General features: G+C 43.0%; 1 protein-coding gene across 1 annotated transcript; it reads left to right on the top strand.

The window, feature by feature from the left end:
* Positions 1-1,595: 1,595 nt before the first annotated feature.
* LOC130216836 (uncharacterized) lies at positions 1,596-3,485 on the top strand. Its single transcript, XM_056448720.1, has 2 exons — positions 1,596-3,282; positions 3,452-3,485. The coding sequence occupies exons 1-2, from the start codon at positions 1,682-1,684 to the stop codon at positions 3,483-3,485; spliced, it is 1,635 nt and encodes a 544-aa protein (XP_056304695.1). The 5' UTR covers positions 1,596-1,681.
* The last annotated feature ends 7,961 nt before the right edge of the window (positions 3,486-11,446 follow it).

The raw sequence follows: 11,446 nt of genomic DNA, 5'->3' as shown, positions 1-11,446 counted from the left end.
ACTGTCGATCACAGCATACTTCTGGATAGGCTGGAAAACTGGGTTGGGCTGTCTGGGACGGTCCTCAAATGGTTCAGATCTTACCTTGAAGGGAGAGGTTACTATGTCAGTATAGGTGACCATAGGTCGAGGTGGACACCCATGACATGTGGAGTCCCACAAGGCTCGATTCTGGCACCACTCCTGTTCAACTTTTATATGCTCCCTCTGAGCCAAATTATGAGAAAAAAACAAATCTCTTACCACAGCTATGCTGATGACACTCAGATCTACCTACCCTTACTGCCTAATGACTACAGCCCCATTGACACCCTCTGCCAATGCATTGATGAAATTAACAGTTGGATGTGCCAAAACTTTCTTCAGTTAAACAAAGAGAAAACTGAAGTGATTGCGTTTGGGAACAGAGATGAGGTTTTCAAGGTGAATGCGCTCTAAGGGTCAAACAACAGAAAATAAGGTCAAGAATCTTGGTGTGACTCAGGAGTCAGATCTGAGTTTCAATAGTCATATCAAAGCAGTTAGTAAATCAGCATACTATCATCTCAAAAACATTGCAAGAATTAGATGCTTTGTTTCCAGTGAAGACTTAGAGAAACTTGTTGTGGAGAAGTGAGACTTCTCCCCTCCGTCTCTGACGGCCGCACCAATATACACACACACACACACATATACACACACACACACACACACTCTGCACTTACCTTCATCTCTTCCTCCTCCGTCAGCGGTGATTTTTGATGAGTGCACGCATCATGTCACCGGCATTCTGTCATTCCTCCACAGTTTCATCTCCCCCCTATAATCTCACATGGAGCATACTTGCACACACCCATTGTCTGCGTGTTTTCGTTTGTCTGTTTGTTGTCTGTTTGTTAGGGGGGTTCGGACTTCAGCGCGAGACCGGCAAACCTGAGTGAAGGAAGGGCGCGCGCTTATGACATCAGAAGCCGCGCCTTGGGAGTTCGCGCGCTGAAAGTCCGACCGTACCATTTGTGTTTATGTGGGTACAACCAGCGTTGTTGTTTGTCCTGTTTTACAGGAGGAGAGCTGTAAAGGGTTGTATGTGGTTATTGTCTTATGTGTTATTGGTCTGTTAAGCAGACAATGTTTTATGTTTAAAGAAATGCCATTTAAGGCAAAGATAAAAAAGAGATAAATTTAGGTACATACCTGAATGGCTTACGCCAATTGATGGGCGGAGTCTGGAGTATAAAGAAGGACGCCAGACTCCAGCTCAGGGTCAGTTTACCTGGCTAGCGAGCGTGCTGTGGCAGAGCCGTGAGCAAATTCTCTGAGTGAGTAGATACTAGTATACAGTGGTTACGTTTGATTGTTTTTTTTTTCTCTTCCTTGGTTTTGTTTTTGTATTATATATATTCGTCTTTATATTTAATTTGTTGATTTGGTACTTTGTATTTTTGTATATATATATTTTTGGATTTTTTTTGTATGGACACTGTATATATTTTGCACTGGACATATCCTCCACATCGTTGTAAATAAATACCACCTTTTTACACTTCCGGGTCAGGCCATTGTGTTTTGGATTTTTTGCCATTGGGTTTTTTTTTTGTTTTGGGTTTATTGTGATATTAAGGCCTCCCACGCCTCCTAGTGGGCCCACTCTGGGTTCACTACATCACAGTTGGTGTCAGAAGCGGCGGCCACCCGGAAGAGAATGAGGAGGAGAAGGCTGGGTCTACGATCTGCTGTGAAGGACGCAGCTAGGCGTAGACTGTCGTCTGGTGGAGAAGAGACAGCTACGGAGCGTCCCAGCACCAGTGAGCCTTCTACGCAGTCCAGTGAGGGCATGGCGAGTATGATGAGGGATTTCCTCAAGGCGCAGCAAACAAGAGAGGAGCTGTTTCTTCGTGAGCTGCGGGGACTCCGTGAGTCGATACGGCCAACGGAGCTGACAACGCCATCGCCCAGTAGAGTATCCACAGTGGAGACATCACCCCCACCTACCCCACCACCACCCATACAGTCAACCGACCGACGAGCCGCACAGACACGTCGCCCGGAGACACCGATGCCACCCTTACAGCCGGGAGATGACATCGAAAGCTACCTGCGACGATTTGAACGTCTGGCCCGAACGTGGCAGTGGCCTCGGGAGGAGTGGAGCTGTCGGCTGGTGCCATTGTTGACTGGTCGAGCGCTGGAGGCATACCTAGCGATGGATGAGGTCAGTGCAGATGATTACGTTCAACTAAAAGACTCTCTTCTGCAGAAGTATGACATCTCTGCTGAGACCTACCGGCAACGCTTCAGGGCTGCTACACTACCTGAAGGGGAGTCGCCAACGGAGACGTATCATCGCCTGAGACATCTGTATCAGCGCTGGGTGAGACCAGATCAAAATACAAAGGAGGAGATCGGTGAGCAGATCATCATGGAGCAACTGCTGAGGGTCATGCAACCAGACGCCAGAACGTGGGTTAAAGAACATGAGCCGAACTCGGGACTGACAGCAGCAAAGTTGGCCCAACAGTACATGAACGCTCATCGCCCCGGCCTGCGCACGCAACCTTCGAAAGGTAGAGCACGACACACATTTCACAACACTGACAATCAGCACTCGCATGAACTTGAGACTGAACGTTCACATACACTGATCTGTTATGCATGTCAGCAAAAGGGACACAAAGCATCTGTGTGCCCAGCCCGGAAATCGAAGCTGACAGGGTTTTGCTATGCACCCAGAGAGGGGGATGCTAACAGTGACTTTGATGTGGGACAAAATGTTGATTTGTTGGACATTACTGTGAATGGTTTTGAATTGAAAGCACTGCTTGATACAGGAAGTTCGATTTCCCTGATCAAATCATGTCATGTCTTTAATGTTGACTATACTAACACCACGGAAGTACAATGTATTCATGGGGATATAAAGAGGTATCCGAAAGCAGAGGTACTTGTGGGCATTCAAGATCAAATGTATTTAATGAATGTTGCAGTTGTCACTAACTTACCTACAGACATGATTTTAGGAAGAGACCTCCCAGTACTAAATGAACTGTGTGTTGAATCTACCAAAAAGATCTTTGAAGGTGGGAATGTAGATGAAATTACATGTACTGTTATGACACGTTCAAAAGCTGGTTTGCAACCACTACCAGACTTGGACAGTAGTTTGCTACAGGGTGGGACTAAGGCCCCAAAGAAAACTCGTCAGCAGAAACGGCTGTTAAAGCATCTGGGTTCTCCAGTACCCAAACCTGATACAAGTGGTCTGGAGGTGAGGGACTGGCAGATCCCAGAAAACATTGCTGAACTGCAAAGAAATGATCAAACTTTGAAAACGTTGTTTACAAGGGCAGAAAAACAAAATAACACTAACTTGAATGATGAAAAGTTTATTATCAGTGATAATTTGTTATATGTACAAGTGGGGAATGTGAAACGTTTGGTTGTACCCTTGTCTTGTCGTCCAATTGTATTACAGCTATCACACACACTTCCATGGGCAGGACATTTAGCATTTCACAAAACATACACACGCATAAGCTCACGTTTCTATTGGCCTACCATGTACACTGATGTTCAGACATACTGCAACACTTGCACCACATGTCAGACTACCAGTGCGGTACGTCAAAGAGACAAGGCTCCGTTACATCCCTTACCCATTATCTCAACCCCTTTCCGCCGCATTGCCATGGATATTGTTGGACCACTAGAAAGGAGTAGTGCTGGACACCGCTACATACTTGTCATCTGTGACTACGCCACACGTTACCCCGAAGCATTCCCACTTCGCACAGTTACCACCACAAAGGTATTACATGCTCTTATACAACTGTTTTCCAGGGTAGGCATTCCCGACGAAATCATCACAGACCAGGGAACCAATTTTATGTCACGGGTGATGAAGCAGTTTCACCAGCAGTTGGGCATCACTGCACTAAGGACGACCCCTTATCACCCGCAGACGGATGGGCTGGTGGAGAGATTTAATGCGACACTAAAGAACATGCTACGGAAGTTTGTGAATGACACTGGAAAGGACTGGGACAAGTGGCTACCGTTCCTGCTGTTCGCCTATAGGGAGGTACCTCAAGCATCCACAGGTTTCGCCCCTTTTGAGTTGATGTATGGCTGGCCAGTACAGGGGCCGTTAGACTTATTAAAGAAGGCATGGACAAAGCCTCAGGCAGCAGAAGAGGGCAGCAGCATCATCAATTTCATCCTGGAAATGAGGGAGAGGCTGGAGACCTACAGGGAGCAAGCGGAGGAAAACCTGAAAGCGGCACAAGACAAGCAAAAGAAATGGTATGACCAAAAGACCCGTCTACGCCAATTTCAACCGGGGCAGAAGGTATTATTACTATTACCTACGTCAACTAACAAACTTCTTGCAAAGTGGCAGGGGCCCTATGAGATTACCAGAAAGATGGGTCCGGTCACATATGAGATACATCACCCTGAGAAGAAGAAGAGTCGGCAAACCTACCACATTAACCTCCTGAAAGAATGGAAAGAGGCCAAGACACCACAACAACTTAAACAGTCCTTGATGGTAAGAGAAGTGGAAGAAGATGAAAGTGAACCAGCTGAAGAGATGGTGACACCAAGGAAATCTGCAGAGCTGAAACTGGAACACCTAGAAGAAGAGAAACAACAACAGTTACAAGATCTACGAAACCAATACCCTTCATTGTTCCAGCAGAGACCAGGCAGAACCGAGGTAACCCAACACACCATTCATCTTACCAATAACATTCCATCAAGACAGAGACCTTATCGAATCCCGGAAAAACTGCTCAAGCCTTTGAAAGAAGAGATCGAGACCATGAAGGAGTTGGGGGTCATCGAGGCTTCAACCTCTGAATGGAGTAGCCCACTCGTCATCGTTCCGAAGAAGGATGGATCCTTGAGGGTCTGTGTTGACTTCCGTAAGCTGAATGCTCAATCGAAGTTTGATGCCTACCCTATGCCTAGGATTGATGACCTGCTGGAGAGGATTGGACAGGCCCGCTACATCACTACACTGGACTTGTGTAAGGGATATTGGCAGGTGCCCCTCCATCCGTTATCAAGACCACTGACTGCCTTCAGAACACCTCTTGGTCTATACCAGTTTACAGTTCTTCCGTTTGGATTACATGGGGCACCTGCAACCTTCCAGCGACTTATGGACCAAGTTCTCCAGGGCTGTGAAGAGTTTGCGGCTGCGTACCTAGACGACGTTGTGATTCATAGTCACACGTGGGTGGATCATTTGCGGCACGTAAGACAGACCCTGGAGAAGATCCAAGCAGCGGGTCTGTCCTTAAATGTGGCAAAGTGTGAATGGGGCAAACAAGAAACCAACTACCTGGGGTACCGACTTGGTAATGGCAGTCTCAGACCACAGGTAGACAAGGTGGAAGCAATTCGGCGAAGCCCAAGACCCAGGACCAAGAAGGAGGTGCGCTCCTTTATAGGATTGGTGGGCTGGTACCGACGCTTCATCCCTGACTTTTCCTCAACAGCAGCACCCTTAACGGACTTGTTAATTAAAGGGACAAAGAATCCAGTCATTTGGACTGAGGCCTGTGAGCAGGCATGGAAGACTCTGCAAGAGAGACTCTGTGCACATCCTGTGCTAAAGAGTCCAGACTTTACTCGACGTTTCTTGGTGCAGGTGGACGCATCAGACCGAGGGATTGGCGCGGTACTGGCCCAGGGACCATCTGGAGAGGAGAGACCTGTGGTGTTTCTGAGTAGGAAGCTGTTGCCCAGGGAAACTCGGTACTCCACGGTAGAGAAAGAGTGTCTGGCCATCAAGTGGTCCCTTGAATCCCTCCGCTACTATCTCCTGGGGAGGGAGTTTGACCTAGAGACTGACCATCGGGCGCTCACATGGATTCATACCATGAAGGATAACAATGCTAGAGTGACCCGATGGTACTTGGCATTACAACCCTTCAGATTTAAAATACGTCACTGCCCTGGGAGGAAAAACATAGTAGCCGACTTCCTGTCCAGGTTACCAGACAGTACGCGGCTTGGAGAGGGGGAGGATAATGTGGAGAAGTGAGACTTCTCCCCTCCGTCTCTGACGGCCGCACCAATATACACACACACACACACACATATACACACACACACACACACACTCTGCACTTACCTTCATCTCTTCCTCCTCCGTCAGCGGTGATTTTTGATGAGTGCACGCATCATGTCACCGGCATTCTGTCATTCCTCCACAGTTTCATCTCCCCCCTATAATCTCACATGGAGCATACTTGCACACACCCATTGTCTGCGTGTTTTCGTTTGTCTGTTTGTTGTCTGTTTGTTAGGGGGGTTCGGACTTCAGCGCGAGACCGGCAAACCTGAGTGAAGGAAGGGCGCGCGCTTATGACATCAGAAGCCGCGCCTTGGGAGTTCGCGCGCTGAAAGTCCGACCGTACCATTTGTGTTTATGTGGGTACAACCAGCGTTGTTGTTTGTCCTGTTTTACAGGAGGAGAGCTGTAAAGGGTTGTATGTGGTTATTGTCTTATGTGTTATTGGTCTGTTAAGCAGACAATGTTTTATGTTTAAAGAAATGCCATTTAAGGCAAAGATAAAAAGAGATAAATTTAGGTACATACCTGAATGGCTTACGCCAATTGATGGGCGGAGTCTGGAGTATAAAGAAGGACGCCAGACTCCAGCTCAGGGTCAGTTTACCTGGCTAGCGAGCGTGCTGTGGCAGAGCCGTGAGCAAATTCTCTGAGTGAGTAGATACTAGTATACAGTGGTTACGTTTGATTGTTTTTTTTTTCTCTTCCTTGGTTTTGTTTTTGTGTTATATATATTCGTCTTTATATTTAATTTGTTGATTTGGTACTTTGTATTTTTGTATATATATATTTTTGGATTTTTTTTGTATGGACACTGTATATATTTTGCACTGGACATATCCTCCACATCGTTGTAAATAAATACCACCTTTTTACACTTCCGGGTCAGGCCATTGTGTTTTTGGATTTTTTGCCATTGGGTTTTTTTTTTGTTTTGGGTTTATTGTGATATTAAGGCCTCCCACGCCTCCTAGTGGGCCCACTCTGGGTTCACTACATCACACTTGTTCATGCTTTTATCAGCAGCAGAGTGGATTACTGTAACGGCCTCCTCACGGTCCTCCCCAAAAAGACAGTCAGACAGTTGCAGCTCATCCAGAACGCTGCGGCCAGAATTCTGACCAGAACCAGGAAATCAGAGCACATCACACCTGTCCTCAGGTCTTTACACTGGCTCCCAGTTACATTCAGAGTAGATTTTAAAGTATTATTACTGGTCTATAAATCACTAAATGGCCTAGGACCTCAATACATTACAGATATGCTCACTGAATACAAACCTAACAGATCACTCAGATCTTTAGGATCAAATAAACTAGAAATTCCAAGAGTTCAGTCAAAGCAGGGTAAATCAGCTTTCAGCTACTAACAGCCCCTCGCTGCTGGAATCAGCTTCCAGAAATGATCAGATGTGCTCCAACATTAGGCACGTTCAAATCAAGACTGAAAACACATCTGTTTAGCTGTGCCTTTACTGAATGAGCACTGTGCTACGTCCGACAGATCGCACTATTATGTTTTTCTCTTCTTTTTCATTCTTTTATAACACATTTTATCTGTTTTTATGCTTATTTATTTTATTTTTAATAACAATTTTTATTATTTGTTTTTATTTTTCTTATACTTGTTTCTTTTATTCCTGTTTATGTAAAGCACTTTGAATTGCCACTGTGTATGAAATGTGCTATATAAACAAACTTGCCTTGCCTTACACTCATAGAAAAAAGGGCAAAAGAGATACTAAGCTGGCATTTCAGCATGTTGTAGACCAGATGCTTAAGTTTGAAAATAAATCTTCTGTTAAGTCCAGCATTTCACTGCGAAGAATGCTTTTCTTAGATTTTTTTTGTCTTGTTTCTAGTCCAAATATTGTCATGATTACCAGCGATCTCTAACCACCAGAGGTCGCTGGTAAGCACTCACTTTCACATGGACTACATCTTATGAACTACATATTCAGTCATGCCACACACACACACACACACACACACACCTGCTTCAAGTCTCCACTGATTGGACTCCCACAGCTGATGCTGCTTCTGGACTGATTTCCACTCTACTTAAGCAGCACACGCAGTCATTCTCATTGCCGAGTCTTGTTTACCTGTAAAGTGACAATTCAATACAGTTTCCTTAGTCTTGTTTTTCCGTGTTTTGACCTTTGCCAAGTTTGTCTGTTTGTCCATGTTCACTGCCTGCCCTCTGACCTCTCGTCTGTTATAGTGACTACGATTCTGGATTTGCCTTTATTCATCTGTTTGCACCTGTGTTGACCCTTGCTTGCCTGACTACCCAATAAACCTGCACTTGGATCCTAACGTTGTCTCTGTCATCCACGTGTTACAAATATCAAAAAATTTAATCAAGAAGCATTTTCTAGCAAGCAAAACATTCTCTTGTTTTCAGAAATAATATGCTAATATTAAGTGAAACAAGCTAAATAATCTGCCAATGAGGTAAGAAAAATATCTTGTTTTTTCATTTTGACATAAGATTATTTTGCTTACCCCATTGGCAGAATATTTTTAATATTCTTTAAGGAAAAACCCATTTAATTTTGGCATATTATTTCTGAAAACAAGACAATATGTTTTGCTTGTCTATAAAATTCTTCTTGATTTTACGGACTAGATACAAGACAATCATTTTTTTTTTTTTTTGCAGTGTTGGTGCTGTGATGAACAACTTTTGACAATACAACAAGCTGAATATTTTAAGACACTATAAAAGCATGAATAATAGATCATTATTCACAGTATTTTGAAGAGACCATGATAATATCACTGTAAATTACAATATTGAACATCAACACGTAATACTGCCCAGTATTTAAATAGGCTATTTATAAAATAAAAAAAATATTCATAAATGAATCATCTGCAAAGATCGCATGTGTGTTAAAACATTTAATACTGTAAATCTAATCTTGTGAGCTTGAGATTTAATTCAATCTGTCATAATTAGAGATACAACAATTCACAGTGAACGTGAAATTCAAATCAAATGCATCAGGATACAAGTGTGGAGAGAGAATGGCTCTGTGTTTACAGCAGCAAACAAACCTGTGTTTTCTACACATCAGCTACTAACAATTTGTAGCAGCAAACAGTTTCAAGCATTGCGACAAGTGTTGATATTAATGAAGCGCCATCCTCATTTAAATCAGTACAAAATAAAAACGTTATAAAGGTTATGTAATGTAATAAAAAGTTCTAGTGAAAATTACACAGTTAAATATGACAAGTTACTTTGAATAAAATAAGAACTGTGGTGTTACTGCAGTCTGAGGTGTTTTTCTGGAGCTGCAGTTCCTCAATCTCTCCACTAGAGGTCAGTGGACAGAAACTGTGCATTACACTTTTATCTGACATGCATTTGAATTGTTCTTAAAATAAAACCATACAGGATAATTCAGAAAATGCAGCATGTATTGTGGATGATATCTAAAAGTCAAGCATTAGCTTTATGCACCCTGTAATATCAGGCAATTTGCATGTGCATAATGTAACATATGGGCCGCAGCTGAAGAACTGGATTGCCCCTAAATATCATATTTCTTATTGGTGTGACATTCATGACCGTAGGTGTCAGGGCGTCTGGCATCATAGATCGCCGTGCGTGACATTTTGTGTTTGCCCAGGTTGCTTGGTTGGCCCTGGGGATCCATTCTTTAGTCTATAATCTATATTACAGATGGGTGATGAGGGAAAAACCTCCCTTTGGACATCTTTGCAACCCAAGACATTCCAAAGGAAAACCCCCACCTTTTCCGACACCCACACACACACACACGTGTATGTATGTGTGTGTGTGTGTGTGTGTTTGTATATACAATCGCTAGATGCCACGGTCTTTAGCCTCCTTCGTAGAGTAACCGACTCCCATGCGGGAGGTTGCCGGTTCAACCCAGCTCGGAGCGGTATGTTTTTCACCTGCTTTCTTTTGCGTTAATATGGTTTAATTATATTTTTTTTACAATAACATTGCTTTAATGGTAGATTAACTCCCCATTTATTTGTAGTTAACTGGTGATCTGGGACCTTTAGCCAGGACAGATTACTGTGCATATGTTTTGCTAAATAAAAAGTATAGTATACAGCTATATTTTGCTTCTTTTGACACATTTGAAATTTGTGGCTAAGAAATAATTAATTGTTTATGTTTGGTGTGGTCAGAGATAAACTTGGTAAATCCTTCATTTTGAGCTCTGAAAATGATGTGAAAAAAAAACTAACTGTAATACTATGAAACCTCACACACAACACACAAACAGTGAAATAAATGAGATGTGGAGATAACACAATGAGGCATGTGGAGATAACGCAAAATCTATCTTTATATGAGAGAGAGAAAGAGAGAGAGATACAGAGACAGAAAACAGATGACGACTATATAATTAGCAGTGCCTTAAAATAAGGCATATACTAAATATTTTTAAACCGCAGATTTCTTCATATTTCGAATATAGATCAAAAATTACACATTCAATAAAAGAAATAACAATAAGATACTGTACGGACTCTTAAGAACTTTATGAATTCTTTACTCTTTTTTTTTTACAGGAGGCAAAAAGCTGACCAGTTCAAAAACAAAAAAAATAGTATTAATATTTTTCCTGTTAAACTTAAAACACTTGAACTTTTACCTGCAGCAAATGTTGTCAGATGAGACAGAAAGAAACAGGTTTTTACCTCAGCAATGTGACTGTGGATTCTTCTGGTCACGTCTTCCTGATTCCTTGTTGGCACCAAAGAAAGAAATGCACACAGTAAAGAAAATATTATGCTTAGTGATCAGTTTTAATAAATAAAAACTGTCACCATTCACCAGTTTCATGTTGACAGGTGTTTCTCCACTTCAGCGAGTACGATTGGCAACGGTGAGAGATAAAATGTCTCATTTATGTCAAAATTATGGGTGGCTCAGTGGTTAGCACTGTCGCCTCACAGCAAGAAAGTCACTGGTTCGGCCAGTTGGCATTTCTGTGTGGAGTTTGCATGTTCTCCCTGTGTTGGCGTGGGTTTCCTTCGGGTGCTCTGGCTTCCCCCACAGTCCAACCACATGCGCTAAAGATGAATTGAATAAACTAAATTGGCTGTAGTGTATGAGTGTGTGTGTGTGGGTTTTTAGTACTGGGTTGCAGCTTGAAAGGGCATCCGCATAAAACATATGCTGGAATAGTTGCCGGTTCATACCCCTGATAAATAAGGACTAAGCCGAAGGAAAATGAATAAATGACTGACATGGATTATCATACATGTGTACATGCAAATCCCTGTGGTAAACAACAAGGTATTGTTAAAGTAAATGGTTGGTATTATTTATGGTTTGTAAGTGTGCAACAATAGTTCTGTTTTACCTTTGTGGAATGATGATAAAGACTACTGC

This window comes from Danio aesculapii, chromosome 3 (assembly GCF_903798145.1).
Source record: "Danio aesculapii chromosome 3, fDanAes4.1, whole genome shotgun sequence".
In the NCBI taxonomy this organism is placed as follows: Eukaryota; Metazoa; Chordata; class Actinopteri; order Cypriniformes; family Danionidae; genus Danio; species Danio aesculapii.
Note: the sequence above shows the minus strand (reverse complement) of the source record. Positions and strands in the feature narration are given on the sequence as shown.